The sequence below is a fragment of the Procambarus clarkii genome, chromosome 14, assembly GCF_040958095.1.
Source record: "Procambarus clarkii isolate CNS0578487 chromosome 14, FALCON_Pclarkii_2.0, whole genome shotgun sequence".
Classification (NCBI taxonomy): Eukaryota; Metazoa; Arthropoda; class Malacostraca; order Decapoda; family Cambaridae; genus Procambarus; species Procambarus clarkii.
This window is the reverse complement of record NC_091163.1, coordinates 29,212,333-29,233,667: the sequence shown is the minus strand read 5'-3', so window position 1 is coordinate 29,233,667 and position 21,335 is coordinate 29,212,333. Positions and strand designations below refer to the sequence as shown.

Below are 21,335 nucleotides of genomic sequence, written 5' to 3'. Positions count from 1 at the left end.
ATTATCCTCAAGGCTGCCACTTAAATTGGAAATTAAAAGTTTGAGAAAATCAGTATAATTAAAGGCCTTTTAATCCAAATCCAAGAGTAAGTTTCTCGAAGGCGTATATGTGATGAAATGAATATAAAACTCGGTCAGATTTACATTAACTTGAAGCTTTACGTGAAGAACATTACACTTTTGAAGCTGCATATACAGAAGATTGCAATACAAAAAAGGTTTATAATGAAAATATAAGGTTATGCATTTATTAAATGGAGGCTTCCAGCTGGAGACTTTAACCATAATATTACACAAAATTATAAAACTCAGGGTTAATACACAATGTGTGTGTGTGTGAGTGTGTGTGTGTGTGTGTGTGTGTGTGTGTGTGTGTGTGTGTGTGTGTGTGTGTGTGTGTGTGTGTGTGTGTGTGTGTGTGTGTGTGTGTGTGTGTGTGTGTGTGTGTGTGTGTGTGTGTGTGTGTGTGTGTGTGTGTGTGTGTGTGTGTGTATGTGTGTGTGTGTGTGTGTGTGTGTGTGTGTGTGTGTGTGTGTATGTGTGTTTGTGTGTGTGTGTGTGTGTGTGTGTGTGTGTGTGTGTGTGTGTGTGTGTGTGTGTGTGTGTATGTGTGTGTGTGTGTGTGTGTGTGTGTGTGTGTGTGTGTGTGTGTGTGTGTGTGTGTGTGTGTTAGTGTGAACCAATTGTATCGCTTACTGTGAATACAATGTGGGGAATTGAAGCAGACAGTGTGAGGAAGACAGGATGACCCCGCCAATCAATGCCTGTAGAACCTGTTGCTCTCTGAAGCCAGGGGTCTAAAACCGGTTGTGTCCTGGAGGAGGGCGGTCGGCCCCGGCTCTCACAATGATAGCGGTGAGGGAGAAAGACCTGACAGACCCTTGTTATGAGTCCAGACGCCGACTCCGTCTTGCTTCCAGTCCTTCTTCTGGGGCGATGTACCTCACCGTTGCCTACGTCGCTAGGAGTGTGGAAAGGCGCGGCATTCCATGAGAAAGCTGTGAGCGGGTTGGCGTTGACCATTACTATACTGAGTACCACCGCAAGGAGTACTCCCCAAGCAGGGCAAGGCTCTGTTGTCGTCGCTCCTCCCGTGTGCATTGCTGCCGGGTGCTCATCTGTTGAAATATAACAGAATAAATAACATAATAATAATAATAAATGAGAAAATACTTGGGCTGTGAGGTGGGCACGAACCCACGTGGAAGGAGGCGAGGTAATAAATGCACCAAGTGCATTCATAGGTTCCTGCGACCTTACAGTTCGAGTGGACATTCTAATATGTATATATATATATATATATATATATATATATATATATATATATATATATATATATATATATATATATATATATATATATATATATATATATATATATATATGTATATAAATATATATATATATATATATATATATATATATATATATATATATATATATATATATATATATATATATATATATATATATATATATATATATGACAATGTCAGACCACGGAGGAAAAATGAAACAGGAAATTTCCTTAATTTTAAGGAAATTTCCTGTTTCATTTTTCCTCCGTGGTCTGACATTGTCACATTCTTAATCACGTGTTTATTTTCGTGATATACACACATATATATATATGTAAATATATATATATATATATATATATATATATATATATATATATATATATATATATATATATATATATATATATATATATATATATATGCATACCTCAGTTTAAGAGTGTAATAGGTCCCTGGAGAAGCCTCGTATTCCGAAAACTCGTATTCCGAAGCTAATTTCCCCATTAGAAATAAAGGGAAATGAATTAATCCGTTCCTGACTACCCCAAAAACCCCACATCAAACTAAAGTTTTATACCTAATTCATCTAAATAAACCTACAAAACTATGTTCCAGTTATTACTTACCTTGCTGTTGAGTGCTGTAGGCGTATGGAAGATGGTGAGGAGGGGGGGGGGGGGAGGAGAGGAGTTACTGTTTGGAAGGGGAGTCCCCTTCCATTATCACATCAGGCAGTGAGGACCTTTCTGGTGTGCTCTCCCTGGGACGTTTTATCTGAGTGTCACTAGGTCCTGGTTGAGGCTCAATGCTCGATTTCCTCACCACAAATCTGTCCATGGAAGCTTGCTTTTCCCTTCTTCGCAAGCTCTCTCTGTAGTAAGGCATCACATTGTCATTGAAAAGATTAAGACAACGGCCTACTACAGCTTTCTCTGGGTGAGTCTTTTCAACAATTGTTTGAATCTCTTCCTACATCTGACACACCTTCTTAATTACTGCAGAAGGGACATTCGCTGCTGCTGCTGCCACCTCCTCCTCTACTGCAGAATCATCCGCTGCTGCGTTGGCTTGCTGTTCCTGTTGAAGGGCTAGGAGTTCTTCGGTGGTCAGTTCTTCGTTGTGTTCTTCCACCAACTCCTCAACATCATCACCATCCAATTCCAAGCCCATTTGCTGGCCTAGACTAACAATTTCCTCAACAATAGGTGCATCATTTATAGGCTCAAACCCCTCAAAGTCTAATTCTCTCACACATTCAGGCCACAATTTTCTACAGCCAGAGATCAGGGTTCTTTGAGTCACTTCTTGCCAGGCTTTGTCAACGAGTTTTAAAGCACTACAAATGTTAAAATGCTGTTTCCAGAACTCTTTGAGGGTGAGGTTTGTGGCTTCAGTCACTTCAAAACATTTCCGGAGAAGTGCCCTTTCATATAGTTTCTTAAAATTCGCTATGATTTTCTGGTCCATAGGCTGAATTAGAGGAGTGGTGTTAGGAGGAAGGAATTTAACTGTGAGGAATTTATTGCATCTGGGCAACAAATCATCTTCCAAGCCTGGAGGATGAGCAGGAGCATTGCCGAGGAGAAGCACGGCTTTGAGTGGCAAATGTTTCTCCTGCAGATATTTTTCTATGGCAGGGCACAGCACTTCATTCACCCATTCCGAAAAAATAAGCCTTGTCACCCATGCTTTTTTATTAGACTTCCACATCACACACAAATGGGTTTTCTGCACTTTATACTGTTTGAAAACCCTTGGATTTTCAGAATGATACACTAGCAAGGGTTTAATTTTCAAATCGCCACTCGCATTTGAACACAGCACAAGCGTAAACCCTATCTTTCATAGGCTTGTGTCCAGGCAAGGATTTTTCCTCCTTGGTAATGTATGTCCTCTTAGGCATTCTTTTCCAAAACAGTCCTGTTTCGTCACAATTAAACACTCGTTGCAGTAGGTATCCCTCAGCCTCTGCAAACTCTTTAAATTCGTCAATAAATCGTCCAGCGGCTGGTTTGCCTGAGCTGGCTGCCTCCCCATGCCTTGTAACACTATGGATACCACTTCTCCTTCTAAATTTTTCAAACCAGCCCCTGCTTGCCTTAAACTCTTTCGTATCTGCATCACTCGTTGCAGGGGTATTCTTTAGAAGGTCTTCGTGCAACACCCTGGCTTTCTCACAAATAATGGCCTCCGAAACACTATCACCCCTTAACTCCTTGTCGTGTATCCAAATTAATAACAACTTTTCCACTTCTTCAAGTATTTGTGGTCTTTGTTTCGTTATTGTTCTTACTCCTTTTGCCACTTTAGCACCCATAATCTCATTTTTCTTCTAAAGTATAGTGCTTATTGTTGATGTGGCTTTGTTGTACTGCCTACAAAGTTCAACAACACGTGTACCGTTCTCATGCTTCCGAATGATCTCTTGTTTCTCCTCTATTGTCATCCTCACATGGGCTTTCTGGCCTTTATCCTTACCACTGACTTTCTTGGGACCCATGGTGAGATATATAATAACAAATTGTATAGACAAATCACCAAAAATCCAACAAAACACTGAAAATCCGCGAGAAGAATTGATGTGGGGGGTAGTCACTGAGCGCGAGACAATGGTAAACTGAGGGGCGGCGGGGCAGAGGGGCGACGATCGCCGAACCACCACGCGCTAGGTCGGCCTGTACGCGTATCGACAAACTCGCGTCCCGAAGTAACCCTCGCCTTCCGAGACATATTTTTCGAGAAAATCCTGCTCGTCTTCCGAAAAACTCGCATACAGGGACACTCGCATTCCGAGGTACCACTGTATATATATATATATATATATATATATATATATATATATATATATATATATATATATATATATATATATATATATATATATATATATATATATATATATATATATATATATATATATATATATATATATATATTTATATATATAAATATATATATATATATATATATATATATATATATATATATATATATATATATATATATATATATATATATATATATATATATATATATATATATATATATATATATATGTGTGTACCTAGTAGCCAGAACGCACTTCTCGGCCTACTATGCAAGGCCCGATTTGCTTAATAGGCCAAGTTTTCCTGAATTAATATATTTTCTCTAATTTTTTTCTTATGAAATGATAAAGCTACCCATTTCATTATGTATGAGGTCAATTTTTTTTATTGGAGTTAAAATTAACGTAGATATATGACCGAACCTAACCAACCCTACCTAACCTAACCTAACCTATCTTTATAGGTTAGGTTAGGTTAGGTAGCCAAAAAAGTTAGGTTAGGTTGTCGAAAAACAATTCATTCATGAAAACTTGGCTTATTAGGCAAATCGGGCCTTGCATAGTAGGCTGAGAAGTGCGTTCTGGCATATATATATATATATATATATATATATATATATATATATATATATATATATATATATATATATATATATATATATATATATATATATATGTATATATATATATATATATATATATATATATATATATATATATATATATATATTTATATATATACCCCCCTCCACCACTCCCGCCCGCCATCTTCCCCACCCTGCTACCTGCGCCCGACCCAGCCAGCCGCCCATCAACACACAGCCTACCCACACACGGTGCCCAGGCCATGCCCAACTCCCCCAGGAGGGTAATGCTTGCCGTGTTACTCTCCACCTGGGAAGGAGATGGTGCACTCAGTGGGCAGCCAGGCGTCATCACATGTATGTGATGACGACACACACATGTATGTGATGGGACACATACGTGCGGGAGACGGTAGGAGACACACGCGATTAGTGAGGTCCGCGGAAATTCGTCAATTTCTCGGGACATTGAAGGAGTATAGAGGCTAGATCATAGTATTTGGCCTCTCGCAGTGTGTAGCTAGCAGGGTGCAACATAGCATAGTCATATCGCTAGCGATAGTGCGAAGATCTGGCGAAGAAACAAAAAGTGGAGCTAGGGCAGCACCGGTGCATGTAAGTGTGTGACCTGACCGGGTGGGATGCCCCGCTGTGGAACTACCTGATTGTGCTGTGAGTGGTGACTGTGATCAGTGGTACAGTGAATTAGTGAACTGTCACTTAACGATACAGTGACTGACTCCAGAGCTTTGTGTAGACAGAGAAGGACCGACCTCATCAATCTACCAGCACTTAGTGAATCACCTAGTGGGAGACAACGACGGATAACCATCGTCATCATACATCTCTTACTCATCTGGTTGTGTGAGCGGGAGGCAGACTGGTATGTACCCCTCTCTGGTCAATTAATTAGGTGTACAGATTGAGGTAAAAGATTATCAAATTCTCGTTCAGGATATCATATATATTTAAAAATCTCCGAGTGGCTCATTTAGGCAGAGGTAACGCATAAGGGATATCTTGACACATACAAGCACGCCCGCCCACGTACGTATACACGCACACAAGTGCGCACACGCTAAAACAGACACACACACACGTGCACACACACACACACACACACAATTGTTCAGTCAGGGGAAAAGGCATCAACACCTGGGATAGGACCTTACTATCCCCCCCCCTCTTGACCCCACCATCTGACCTGACCTGACTTAGTCGCCATCTCCGCCCCCCCCCCACCCCCAGTCCCCCGCATCGCCCATACACACATTCTTCCCCTCCCCACTCTCCCTCTCTCCACACTCCTCTCTCCCACTATCTCTCTCCTGCTCTCTCTCTCCTGCTCTCTCTCTCCTGCTCTCTCTCTCTCTCTCTCTCTCTCTCTCTCTCTCTCTCTCTCTCTCTCTCTCTCTCTCTCTCTCTCTCTCTCTCTCTCTCTCTCTCTCTCTCTCTCCCTCCCTCCCTCCCTCCCTCCCCCTCTCCCTCCCTCTCTTTCCTTCCCCCTCCTTCCCCCTCTCCATCCCTCTCTTTCCTTCCCCCTCTCTCTCTGCCCATACACACACACACACCTCCCCCCCCCTCTCTCCCTCACCCGCTCTCTACCTCACCCGCTCTCTCCCTCACCCGCTCTCTCCCTCACCCACTCTCTCCCTCTCCTCTCTCTCCCTCCCGCCTCTCTCCCCATCTCCTCCCCCCCCCTCCCCTTCTACTTTCTTCTCACTTCAGTGGAAGGGTCGGATCCCCCCACACCCACCCATTTATCTCTCCCTTTATCACTCCCTTTCTCTCTCTCCCTTTCTCTCTCTCTTCCTCTCTCACTCTCTCTCTCCCTCCCCCATCCCAACAGGGTCAAGCATGGCAGCCAGAGGTCCCAGGGGAACAGGAAAGAGCCAAGGTGACGAGATGAAGGAAATGTTCGCCCAGTTTCTGGAGGACATCAAGAGTGAGATGCAAGAAATGATGCAGGAAATGAAGAACGAAATAAGCAACCTGAAAAGAGAGCTGACAGCAGCAAAGGAGGAGATTAGAGCCCTTAAAGAGAATGGTATCGAGGCTGAGAATCAGAAAACCACCCAGGGAGAAGGTGGTAATAGTGTTCTGGATGAGAATGCCACAATAAAAGCAACATTTGCGGAAATACTAAAAAAAAATAACTCTGAAGTAATGACTGCAGTGATGGAGGTGGCCATGAAAGCAGCCACCTCGCAGGAGGCGGCACGCTCCACTAGCCAACTGCTGGAAAGGAACAGATCAGTGGTTGCTGTGGGTATTAAGGAGCAGGAAGGATCTAATAGGACAGAGTGGAATGACAAGGAAAAAGCAGCAGTGAATGAAGTACTAAAGGCACTAAACATGGAAGGGGCTGAGCATAGCATTGAGAAGGTTTTCAGGCTAGGCCGGTACAACAAAGACCGAGACCGAATGATAAAGATAGTGTTTGCAAACGAGAACACAAAGGAGAAGATCCTATCAAGGAAGAGCTCCCTGAAAAACGTGGGAAAATTAAGAAATGTATTCCTCCAGAGAGACATGACAAGGGAGGAGAGAGCCGTGGCGGCAGAAGCAAGGAAGAGGCGCAGGGCGAGAGGGGAAAACCAGGAAGTCACAGCTCCCAACAAAACACCCCCAGAGGCGAGGGGGGAACCCACAACCAGCTACCCAGTAACACCAGAAGGGAGGACAACCCCGCCTCCCTCCTCTGCATAGAAAACCCCCCATACCCCAAACCCTCCCTGCCCCCACGCAAATGTTCAGCCAAATCTCCCTCCTCCCACACCCAATCCCCACCCTTCTACCCCTCCCCTCCTCCCGAGTCCTCCTTCCCCCCCTTTCCTTCCCGTCCTCCCTCCCCTTTCACCCCATACCCTCCCTGTCCCTCCCCCTTCACTGGATCCCCCGCCCCTCATCCCAGTATCCTCTGAGACCCTGTTATCCACCTCACAGGTCCTCACACCCATGGAACAGCCTCCCCCACCAGCAGAACACTCACCAAGGAGGCGATTTGAGAAGGGACAGAAGAAAGTGAGCCTCAAAGCGATGTACACTAACATAGATGGAATTACAAATAAAGCAAATGAGCTTGGAGAACTGGTACTAGAGGAAAACCCAGACATAATAGCCCTCACAGAAACAAAGATCACAAAAACGATAACAAATGCAGTGTTCCCACAGGACTATTATGTTATGAGGAAAGAGAGGGAAGGAAGAGGTGGGGGTGGTGTAGCTCTGCTGGTAAAAAAAGGCTGGGATTTTGAGGAGATGGATATTCAGGGCTGTGAAGGTTTCAGTGACTACATAGCAGGTACTGTAACAAATGGAGGGAAAAAAATTATAGTCGCAGTCATATATAATCCACCACCAAATGACAGAAGACCTAGACAGGAATATGATAGATACAACATGGCCACCATTAACATAATAGAAAGAGCAGCTTCTGTTGCTAGCAGGAATGGATCTGGACTACTAATTATGGGAGACTTCAACCATGGGAAGATAGATTGGAAGAACAGAGACCCGCATGGAGGACCAGAAACGTGGAGAGCTAAGCTGCTGGACGTGGCAACAAGAAACTTTCTAAGCCAGCACACCAAAGAACCAACAAGAATGAGAGGAGAAGATGAACCAGCAATGCTTGATTTGATATTTACCCTAAATGAATAGGATATAAGGGAAGTTAAGATGGAAGCGCCCTTGGGAATGAGTGACCACAGTGTATTGAACTTTGAGTACCTGGTAGAACTAGGACTTATCTCCCCCCAAAAAGAACTAGGAATCAAAAGGCTGGCATACCGAAAGGGGAATTATGAACAGATGAGAAGTTTCCTAAGTGAAATACCTTGGGACACAGACCTCAGAGACAAGTCTGTACAGGGTATGATGGACTATGTTACCCAAAAGTGTCAGGAGGCAGTAAACAGGTTCATCCCGGCCCAAAGGGAAAAATCCGAGAAGCAACAGAAGAATCCATGGTATAATAGGGCATGTATGGAAGCGAAGAAACTGAACAAAAAGGCATGGAGGAACTTCCGGAATAACAGAACACCAGAAAGCAGAGAGAGATACCAGAGAACCAGGAATGAGTACGTCAGGGTGAGAAGAGAAGAAGAGAAAAAAAAAAAAAAAAATTGAAAATGATATAGCAAACAAAGCCAAGACCGAACCAAAGCTACTCCACAGTCACATCAGAAGGAAAACAACAGTGAAAGAACAGGTATTGAAACTTAGAACAGGCGAGGACAGGAATACAGAGAATGACAGAGAGGTGTGTGAGGAACTCAACAAGAGGTTCCAGGAGGTCTTCACAATAGAACAGGGTGAGGTCACTGTGCTAGGAGAAAGGGAGGTAAACCAGGCGACCTTGGAGGAGTTCGAAATTACGAGAGAGGAGGTCAAGAGACACCTGCTGGATCTGGATGTTAGAAAGGCTGTTGGTCCAGATGGGATCTCACCATGGGTACTGAAAGAGTGTGCAGAGGCACTTTGCTTGCCACTCTCCATAGTGTATAATAAGTCACTAGAGATGGGAGACCTACCAGAAATATGGAAGACGGCGAATGTGGTCCCAATATACAAAAAGGGCGACAGACAAGAGGCACTGAACTACAGGCCAGTGTCCTTCACTTGTATACCATGCAAGGTGATGGAGAAGATCGTGAGAAAAAACCTGGTAACACATCTGGAGAGAAGGGACTTCGTGACAAATCGCCAACATGGATTCAGGGAGGGTAAATCTTGCCTTACAGGCTTGATAGAATTCTACGATCAGGTGACACAGATTAAGCAAGAAAGAGAGGGCTGGGCGGACTGCATTTTCTTGGATTGTCGGAAAGCCTTTGACACAGTACCGCATAAGAGGCTGGTACATAAGCTGGAGAGACAGGCAGGTGTAGCTGGTAAGGTGCTCCAGTGGATAAGGGAGTATCTAAGCAATAGGAAGCAGAGAGTTACGGTGAGGGGTGAGACCTCCAATTGGTGTGAAGTCACCAGTGGAGTCCCACAGGGCTCTGTACTCGGTCCTATCTTGTTTCTGATATATGTAAATGATCTCCCGGAGGGTATCGATTCATTTCTCTCAATGTTTGCGGACGATGCAAAAATTATGAGAAGGATTAAAACAGAAGAGGACTGTTTGAGGCTTCAAGAAGACCTAGACAAGCTGAAAGAATGGTCGAACAAATGGTTGTTAGAGTTTAACCCAACCAAATGTAATGTAATGAAGATAGGTGTAGGGAGCAGGAGGCCAGATACAAGGTATCATCTGGGAGAGGAAATTCTTCAGGAGTCAGATAAGGAAAAAGACTTGGGGGTTGATATCACGCCAGACCTGTCTCCTGCAGCACATATCAAGCGGATAACATCAGTGGCATATGCCAGGCTGGCCAACATGCGAACGGCAATGTGAACTTGTGTAAAGAATCATTCAGAACTTTGTATACCACATATGTCAGGCCAATCCTGGAGTATGCAGCCCCAGCATGGAGTCCATATCTAGTCAAGGATAAGACTAAACTGGAAAAGGTTCAAAGGTTTGCCACCAGACTAGTACCCGAGCTGAGGGGTATGAGCTACGAGGAGAGACTACGGGAATTAAACCTCACTTCGCTGGAAGACAGAAGAGTTAGGGGGGACATGATCACCACATTCAAGATTCTGAAGGGGATTGATAGGGTAGATAAAGACAGTCTATTTAACACAAGGGGAACACACACAAGGGGACACAGGTGGAAACTGAGTGCCCAAATGAGCCACAGGGATATTAGAAAGAACTTTTTTAGTGTCAGAGTGGTTGACAAATGGAATGCATTAGGGGGTGATGTGGTGGAGGCTGACTCCATACACAGTTTCAAGTGTAGATATGACAGAGCCCGATAGGCTCAGGAATCTGTACACCTGTTGATTGACGGTTGAAAGGCGGGACCAAAGAGCCAGAGCTCAACCCCCGCAAACACAACTAGGTGAGTACAACTAGGTGAGTACATCTAGGCTTGGCACATGTCGCACCTGACACACAGCCTCTTTCCAGCCAAGAAGATGACCACCCAAGAGGAAACTGTCAAGTGTGTGACAGACGGTATCGTCTCAATTCAAATGGAACTGTCCGCTATCATTCTGTTAATTCAGGTGGTTGTCTAGGGTCTAGGCGCCTGCCCCGGGGCAGTGACGATGGACAACCTGCTGCAGGAGCGAGGAACAATACCTCCCTCAACTTCATTTCAGCAGATAATCTGCTTGAAGCAGTCAAAGCGACGTCCACTAGGACCTTGCCCCACATCCCCAAGGCTGCCCGTCATCAAGCAGCACCCAAACTCACCTGTCTGCTGACAAAGGTCAACAATGCTCCGAGAACCTCTGGATCGTGGCAGAATCTCCTTCTATTTGGGAATGCATGCCTAGCATTACCGCCCAGGAGAGACAAGTCATTATCAACCTCTGTAATCAGGGCACTTAATGAATTCCCCAGAGCAGACAACCTGGTCCGCCTTCCCCCTCGTGCCAAGAACACCAGCCGCAGGACGACCAACAATAACTCATCTGAGAACCACAAAATGAGAGCACAGATCACCAGGAAAATAGAAGAGGGCAATACCACAGGTGCCATCAGAATCATGATCAGCGATGACACTATTGCCCCCAGGAACGCCACGACAGCAGAGACTCTTCAAGACAAACACCCACCCAGAGCCCCCGACAGCAACAGGGATCCCCAGGAAAACAATGCTGGCATAGAACCCTTGACTGTTCGAGAATCTGAGGTGTACAAAGCAGCCATGTCTTTCCCAACAGATTCAGCAGGGGGCTTTACAGGCCTAAGACCCCAGCACATCAAACAAATGCTGAACCCGGTGCTGGGAGATGCTGCAAAGGACCTTCTAGTGGAACTTACCAGATTCTCCAACATGTGTTTGGCTGGCGGCATCCCTGAGGACATCAGGCCTGTCTTTTATGGAGCAGCACTCTGTGCTCTAAAGAAGAAGGATAGGGGTATCAGGCCCATTGCCGTTGGCAGCACCCTCCGACGCCTTGTAGCTAAGGCTGCAGTGAGATTTATCAGCCAGGAAGCAGCCACCTTTCTGAAACCTCATCAGCTCGGGTTTGGGATTCCCCTAGGTTATGAAGCTGCAGCACATGCAGCGCGGGCTTACATTGCTGATCTCCCGGACCAGAAGGCACTAGTAAAGCTTGACTTCAAAAATGCCTTCAATCAAGTCAGACGAGACGCTGTCCTCAGGGCTTTACACAACCATTTCCGTCCCCTTTACCCATTCATCCGATCGTGCTACAGTGGGGACTCTAAGCTTCTTTTTGGAGAGCATGAAATAAACTCCTGTGAAGGTGTCCAACAAGGTGACCCCTTAGCCCCTCTCCTTTTCTGCCATGCTATCAGAGAGGTCACTGATAGTCTGACAAGCGAGCTAAACATCTGGTACCTGGATGATGGCACTCTAGCTGGAACTACGGAAACCATTTTGGAGGATATAAGGAAAATCCAGGAGCAAGGAGCAGCCTTAGGCCTCATTCTCAATGCATCCAAATGTGAAATAATCTCCTGCAACCCAGACATCACTGGGTTGCAGTGAGTTCCATCACATCACAACCTGCCATTGGACGACTCTCAGTGGGAGCAAGCAACCCTTCCTGTAAGACTCGGCGGCCTTGGTGTCCGCACAGCCTCCCAAATTGCTCTACCAGCCTTCCTTTCCTCCTCTCATGCATCGCACGACCTCGTCAGAGATATTTTACCTGCAACCCTGAGAGATTCAGCAGGAATACACGATCCTGCTTTCACTGAATGTTCAAATCAGTGGGATGTTCTTGCAGCCCCAGCAACCCTTATAGAGCCAACAAAACAACACAAACAGTCCGGCTGGGACCACCCTCTAGTGGAAAAAGTAGCTGATGCCATGCTCAGCGTCGCAACATCAGACAAGGAGAAAGCCCGCCTCAGAGCAGTGCCTGCCCCCCATGCAGGAGACTTCCTCCTGGCAGTACCCATGTCAGCAATGGGCACGCGCCTAGATCCAGAATCCCTTCGTGTAGCAGTTGCCCTCCGCCTTGGTGCCCCAATTCACACTGAATACAAGTGTATTTGCAACAGGGTGGAAGCAGACCAATACGGACTGCATGGGTTGCATTGCGGAAGCACAAAGGGCTGGCATGCAAGACACAACGAGGTCAATGACATCATCAAGAGAAGCCTCGTCTCAGCTAGGTGCCCAGCGGAGAGAGAACCTCGCATCCTAGGGGTCCAAAACCCGGATTTCCCCGCACTTCGCCCTGATGGCATCACCATATACTCATGGAAGGAGAGTAGACAGTTGGTGTGGGACTACACATGTGTATCCACCCTGGCTGACACCTATGTACTCTTCGGAGCTGATCAAGCAGGTGGGGCGGCCAACCACAGGGAAACAGCAAAATCACTCAAGTACAGGCGACTGGAAGGTCAATACCTCTTTGTTCCCATAGCGTCTGAGACGCATGGCCCCTGGGGCAAGAGTGCCTTGGGATTTCTCAAGAAATTGGGTTCCAAGCTCATTGACGTCACCAGAGACCCAAGGGCTTCCAGTTTTTTGTTTCAGTGTCTCAGTGTGGCGATCCAGAGGGGAAATGCTTGCTGCATCCTCGGTTCTTGTCCAGAAGCGGAGGAGCTTCAAGAGATCCACAACCTTTAGGAATTTGTCTTGTATGTTTTGTAACCTTTAAATACACAATAAAGGAAAAAAAAGGGAAGGGGGTGGAAGGAGAAAAGCACACAGAAACTGTATTGGAGGGGACCTACATTCCCTCCAATGCGTTATGTGTGGTTTCCTCCGAGGCTATAGGTCCCCCTTCTTCCAGCCAGAGGTGGTATTCCCTTCCCTTTTGAAAAAAAAAAAAAAATATATATATATACATATATATATATATATATATATATATATATATATATATATATATATATATATATATATATATATATTAGTATATTTTGGTAGCAGTCTTTCCTGTAGACATATTTTATTAAATATGACCGAAAAAGTAAGATTAATAATTCTAACACGAATTTTCTCAATCTTTCGTACATTATGCTTCACTGTTGGAGGTAAATCAAAAATCACTTCTCCAAAATTCATTTTTATTTCTAGTCTGACGCGACACAGGCGCTTTCGTAAAACTTATTACATTTTCAAAGACTTCACAAATACACAACTGATTAGAACTTGCGTTTCCCTGATTTTATATCTACATTTGAGTGAGGTGGGAAGGGTGATGTGGCATTACATTTGAGTGAGGTGGGAAGGATGATGTGGCATTAGAGAATATTAATAGGGTATTAAAAGTATCAACACAAGACAGAACACGAAACAATGGATATTGAATAGAAGTGTTTGTAGAAAGCCTATTGGTCCATATTTCTTGATGCTTCTATATTGGAGCGGAGTCTTGAGGTGGGTAGAATATAGTTGTGCAATAATTGGCTGTTGATTGCTGGTGTTGACTTCTTGATGTGTAGTGCCTCGCAAACACCTCGACATCCTCACAGACCAACATCACCTCAGCACTGAAACAAGGATTATCAAGAAACTAACAACATTATATGGAGGACCTATGGCAATTCCACGACCAAGAGATGGCTTCCTGAACCTTGCAGGAATTAACCTCACTGAGGACCAAGTCACTCTCCTAAATCTGGGCATAAACTGTCATGTTATGTCCAGACCGAGTGAAATGGCCCGGGAAGTGGAGTTGGAAATTCTGTTGGACGACATATTCGACCTCGAGACACAAAAGAAGGTCACTACCAAAGATACCTTACAAGCAGAACTTATTGCAGAAGGAGGAAAGAATCGAGGCAACTACAGAAGCACCATACTGTCCCCCGAGCTTAGAGCGGCAGCTAAAAGCCTTCGTGAGAACAAGGAGATAGTTGTCAGGAGAGGTGACAAGTCGCCAATATATGTCATTCTTAAAAAAGACGAATATCTGGCGAAAATGAACATCATACTCTCTGACCAAACTAAGTTCCAAAGGGTAACGAAGGACACTACAGCCGAATTAAAAGCAAAGGTCAACAAACTGATCGAAACTGTGAACGCCAAGAAATCCGGACTCCACCTGCCAAAGATCATTGGGGAATATAAACCTGGATATGCGTATGGAAATGTCAAGACGCACAAGCCTGGAAACCCACTTCGGCCAATCATTAGCCAGATACCCACACCCACGTACAGATTGGCAAAGCGACTCAACGGCCTGCTGACTCCTTATGTTCCTTGCGCCTTCAGCCTGAAGTCTCCAAAGGAATTTGTGGACTTACTGCGGGGCGCACGGGCCACAGGGATAAGAGCCTCGTTGGACGTAGAATCGCTGTTTACCAACGTACCTGTGGACGAGACAATCGGAATGATAGCCGACAGAGTGTATCGTGATCCAGCCTGTACTCCTCTTGACATGCCAGAAAGTATTCTGAGGAAACTACTCCAAGCTTGTACTAAAGAGGCACCCTTCTTGAGCCCGGATGGGCATATGTATAAGCAAGTAGATGGGGTTGCTATGGGTTCTCCCCTAGGTGTCCTGTTTGCAAACTTCTACATGGGTACCATCGAGCAAAAAGTCTTAGTCGACATGAACTTGAAACCGGCCATATACTGCAGGTATGTTGACGACATTTTTACACAGGTACCTGATGTCAGACATCTGCAGGAGCTGAAGGAGGCATTTGAGCAGAGTTCCGTGCTGCGTTTCACTTACGAGACGGAAAAGGATGGGAAGCTGCCTTTTCTAGATGTAACAGTCATGGAAAAGGGCGGAGGTTTCCACACTGCAGTCTACACAAAGGAAACAAACATAGGAATGTGCCTAAATGCCAACAGCGACTGCCCTGACAGGTACAAGAGGAGTGTTGTTAACGCATACGTCGACCGTGCTCTCAGCCACAGCTCAGAATGGAAGCAAGTCGACGAAGAACTCTGTAGGGTAAGGCAGGTTCTAGTCAATAACGGCTTCTCCAATGGTTTCATCGAAGACATCATAAGAAGGAAAGTGAAAAGCCATGCAACCTCCGAAGAGACAACTAACACAACACCTATACCCCCTATTAGACTATTTTACAGGAACTTCTTTTCCACAGCTCATAAAACAGAGGAAAGGGTCCTGAAAGATATTGTTAATAGAAACGTTATCCCTACAGACAAAAATCAGAGGATACAACTGACGATTTACTATAAAACCAGAAAAACGGCCAGCCTACTCATGAGAAACTCTCCAGACACGAAACAGAACGCTTTAAAAGAGACTAACGTCGTCTATGCCTTCAAATGCCCACTTGGGGACTGTAAGCTCCAAAAAACCCAGTATATAGGCAAGACAACAACATCTCTTTCTAGGCGTTTAACGATGCATAAACAACAGGGCTCCATTAAGGAACATATAATCTCTTCCCATAACCAAACCATCGCCAGAGAAATCCTAGTAAACAACACAGAAATCATCGATAGATACAGCGATAGCAGGCGGCTTGACGTTTGCGAGGCACTACACATCAAGAAGTCAACACCAGCAATCAACAGCCAATTATTGCACAACTATATTCTACCCACCTCAAGACTCCGCTCCAATATAGAAGCATCAAGAAATATGGACCAATAGGCTTTCTACAAACACTTCTATTCAATATCCATTGTTTCGTGTTCTGTCTTGTGTTGATACTTTTAATACCCTATTAATATTCTCTAATGCCACATCATCCTTCCCACCTCACTCAAATGTAATGCCACATCACCCTTCCCACCTCACTCAAATGTAGATATAAAATCAGGGAAACGCAAGTTCTAATCAGTTGTGTATTTGTGAAGTCTTTGAAAATGTAATAAGTTTTACGAAACGCGCCTGTGTCGCGTCAGACTAGAAATAAAAATGAATTTTGGAGAAGTGATTTTTGATTTACCTCCAACAGTGAAGCATAATGTACGAAAGATTGAGAAAATTCGTGTTAGAATTATTAATCTTACTTTTTCGGTCATATTAATAAAATATATATATATATATATATATATATATATATATATATATATATATATATATATATATATATATATATATATATATTTCATTGAATATGACCGCATATTCTGTATTTATTATTTTCTGGTTTAGGGCTTCTATCCCTCTAACTATTTTCTTAGCATCAGGGCTTAATTGGAATAGGAGTTCTCCAAAACTCATTTTCGTACTTTTAAGGTGAAGAAAAGAAGTGATTTACTATAGAGTGTATTACACTTATTTGTATAATTTGCACGACGTTTCGAACCTCCATGGTTCATTCTCAAGTGAACAGATCTTACAATACTAGTTGATTTTATACCCGCATTAGGTCAGGTGATAATACAATGAAGGTGAAAAACATGGGGGGATACATAAGGGATAAACATAGCGGCTGCAGAAGGCGTATTGGCCCATACGAGGCATCTCCTATCTAAACACAAAGATTAATCCAGTGTAATTGGCCTGTTATGTTGGCCATTGTCTTCTGTGTTGGCATCGATATGTTCTTGTCTTGTCCTTACTCTCATGGTGGGTAGAGTAAATAGTTCCGTGATTTGGGTGTTCATGGTAGGTCGCTCTATTCTTATGTGAATTGCCTCAAGAATTTGTAATCTTCGTGAATCTTGGGTTTTGTCTATTATGCAAGTATTCTTGTTCAACATTTCTCTTGTTAGAGTAATGTCATGGGCTTGTCTCATGTGATTCCTAGGGGCACCAGATTGAAGATGGCATGTCAAACGCCTCGTCAGCTTGGTCGACGTCATACCTATGTACTTACATTGAAGGTTACATCCTTCGTGGGGGCAAGTGTACATGTATACAACGCTTGACTGCTGTAGAGGGTTCTCCGTCGGCTTCGGGCTGTTTTTGATAAGGAGTTCGGAAGTCTTCTTGGTTTTGTAGAATATGATCAGGTCTATGTTTTGGTTAGGAGTAGTGCTTTTTACTCCTTTACGGATTATTTCTTTCATTATTCTTTCCTCTTTTATATGTTTTGAACATATAAATCAGGCCATGCATAGTAGGCTGAGAAGTGCGTTCTGGCTACTAGGTACGACATATATATATATATATATATATATATATATATATATATATATATATATATATATATATATATATATATATATATATATATATATATATATATATATATATATATATATATATATATATATATATATATGGTGTACCTAGTAGCCAGAACGTCGTACTCGGCCTGCTATGCAAGGCCCGATTTGCCTAATAAGCCAAGTTTTCCTGAATTAATATGTTTTCTCTAATTTTTTTTCTTATGAAATGATAAAGCTACCCATTTCATTATGGATGAGGTCAATTTTTTTTATTGGAGTTAAAAATAACATAGATCTTTGACCGAACCTAACCAACCCTACCTAACCTAACCTATCTTTATAGCTTAGGTTAGGTTAGGTAGCCGAAAAAGTTAGGTTAGGTTAGGTAGGTTAGGTAGTCGAAAAACAATTAATTCATGAAAACTTGGCTTATTAGGCAAATCGGGCATTGCATAGTAGGTTAATGCAAACGGCCTATTGGCATATATTTCTTGATGCTTCTATATTGGTGTGGAGTCTTGAAGTGGGTAGAATATAGTTGTGCATTAATTGGCTGTTGATTGCTGGTGTTGACTTCTTAATGTGTAGTGCCTCGCAGATATCAAGCCGCCTGCTATCACTGTATATATCGATGATTTCCGTGTTTTTTGTTAATACTTCTCTGGTGATGGTCTGGTTGTGGGAAGAGATTATATGTTCCTTAAAGGAGCCCTGTTGCTCATGCACCGTTAATCGCCTGGAAAGAGATGTTGTTGTCTTGCCTATATACTGAGTTCTTTGAGGCTTACATTCCCCAAGTGAGCATTTGAAGGCATAGACGACATTGGTCTCTTTCAAAGCGTTCTGCTCTGTGTCTGGAGAGTTTCTCATGAGTAGGTTGGCAGTTTTCTTGGTTTTATAGTAAATCGTCAATTATATCTTTTGATTTTTGTCTGTAGGGATAACGTTTCTATTAACAATATCTTTCAGGACCCTTTCCTCCGTTTTATGAGCTGTGGGAAAGAAGTTCCTGTAAAATAGTCTAATAGGGGGTACAGGTGTGTGTTAGTTGTCTCTTCAGAGGTTGCATAGCGTTTCACCTTCCTTCTTATGATGGCTTCAACGAAACCATTGGAGAAGCCGTTGTTGACTAGGACCTGCCTTACCCTACAGAGTTCTTCATCGACTTGCTTCCATCCTGAGCTGTGGCTGAGAGCACGGTCGACATATGCGTTAACAACACTCCTCTTGTACCTGTCTGGGCAGTCACTGTTGAACTTATCGCAGAAGGAGGAAAGAATCGAGGCATCTACAGAAGCACCATACTGTCCCCCGAGCTCAGAGCGGCAGCTAAGAGCCTTCGTGAGAACAAGGAGATAGTCGTCAGGAGAGGTGACAAGTCGCCAATATACGTTATTCTTAAAAAAGACGAATATCTGGCGAAAATGAACCTCATACTCTCTGACCAAACTAAAATCCATAGGGTAACGAAGGACACTACAGCCGAATTGAAAGCAAAGGTCAACAAATTGATCGAAACTGTAAACGCCAAGAAATCCGGACTCCACCTGCCAAAGATTATTGGGGTATACAAACCTGGATACGCGTATGGAAATGTCAAGACACAAAAGCCTGGAAACCCACTTCGGGCAACCATCAGCCAGATACCCACACCTACGAACACACTGGCGAAGTGACTCAACGGCTTGCTGACTCCTTATGTCCCTTGTGACTTCAGCCTGAAGTCTCCAAAGGAATCTGTTGACTTACTGTGGGGAACACGGGCCACAGGGATAAGAGCCTCGTTGGACGTATATATATACGTTGGACGTATTATATATATTATATATAATATATAAAATTTATATATTATATATATTATATATAATATATAAAATTTATATATTATATATATATATATATATATATATATATTAAATATATATATCACATATATATATATACATATATTATATATATAAATATATATAATATATATAATATATATAATATATATGATATATATAATATATATATATGATATATATATATATATAATATATATAATATATATATAATATATATATAATATATATATATAATATATATATAATATATATATAATATATATATATAATATATGTATAATATATATATAATATATATATATTATATATAATATATATATAATATATATATATATATATATATATATATATATATATATATATATATATATATATATATATATATATATATATATATATATATATATATATATATATATATATATATATATATATATATCACTGAAAACTCACACCCTAGAAGTGACTCGAACCCATACTCCCAGGAGCAACACAACTGGTAACTACAGGACGCCTTAATCCGCTTGACCATCATGACCGGACATAAGGAAGTGATATCTGAAGCTATTTGAACCACTTCCCCCCCGGCACTTAGATGGTAATCTTGGGCATAGCATTTTATCATATCACCTCATTCTTTGGGGCACACGTGAGGAAAACAAATGCGAACAAGCCTGAATGGTCCTCAGGACTATATGCGACTGAAAACTCACACTCCAGAAGTGACTCGAACCCATACTCCCAGGAGCAAAGTCCGGTCGTGATGGTCAAGCGGATTAATGCGTCTGGTAGTTACCAGTTGCGTTTCTCCTGGGAGTATGGGTCGAGTCTCATCTTGGATGTGAGTTTTCAGTTGCATATAGTCCTGGGGACCATTCAGGCTTGTTTGCATTTGTATTCCTCACGTGTACCCCAAAGAATGAGGTGATATGATAAAATGCTATGCCCAAGATTACCATCCGAGTGCTGGCGGGGAAGTGGTTCACATAGCAAAGACTCCGCTCCAAGTCTTGAAGTGGGTAGAATATAGTTAACTATATTCTACCCACTTCAAGACTCTGCTCCAATATAGAAGCATCAAGAAATATGGGCCAATAGGCCCTCTGAAATTTCTTCCATTCTTACCTTCAAAACCCATTGTTTCGTGTTCTATCCTGTGTTGAAAGTTTTGTTCACCTCATCTAAAACTGTTGTAACATATCTCCTCACCCAAAAGGCGGGTATAAAATAAAAAATGAAAGCTGTTTAAATCATAGCATAGTAAGAACACTGTTTAGTGTTTGCAGGTAATAGTTGTGTGTGTGTAAACTAAAATCTTTGAAAATGTAATAAGTTATCACGAAACGCGTTCAAGTGTTGCGTCAGACTAGAAATATAAATGAATTTTGGAGAATTGATTTTTCAATTACCATCAACAGTGAAAAGAAACATAAGAAAGATGGAGAAAATTCGTGTTAGAATTAATAATCTTACTTTTTCGGTCATATTTAATAATATATGTCTACCGGAGAGACTACCAAAATATACTAACATATATATATATATATATATATATATATATATATATATATATATATATATATATATATATATATATATATATATATATATATATATATATATATATATATATATATATATATATATATATATAACTGAAAACTCACACCCCAGAA

At 42.4% G+C, this 21,335-nt stretch overlaps 1 protein-coding gene across 1 annotated transcript in view; it reads right to left on the bottom strand.

Moving 5' to 3' along the window:
- Positions 1–403: 403 nt before the first annotated feature.
- The window catches only part of LOC123769710 (fibroblast growth factor receptor-like 1), a 103,477-nt gene continuing 82,545 nt past the window's right edge, over positions 404–21,335 (bottom strand). The window contains exon 5 of the mRNA XM_069324430.1: positions 404–1,118. Within this exon, the coding sequence (XP_069180531.1) occupies positions 670–1,118 (449 nt within the window). The 3' untranslated portion in view covers positions 404–669. The remainder of the gene's footprint in view (positions 1,119–21,335) is intronic.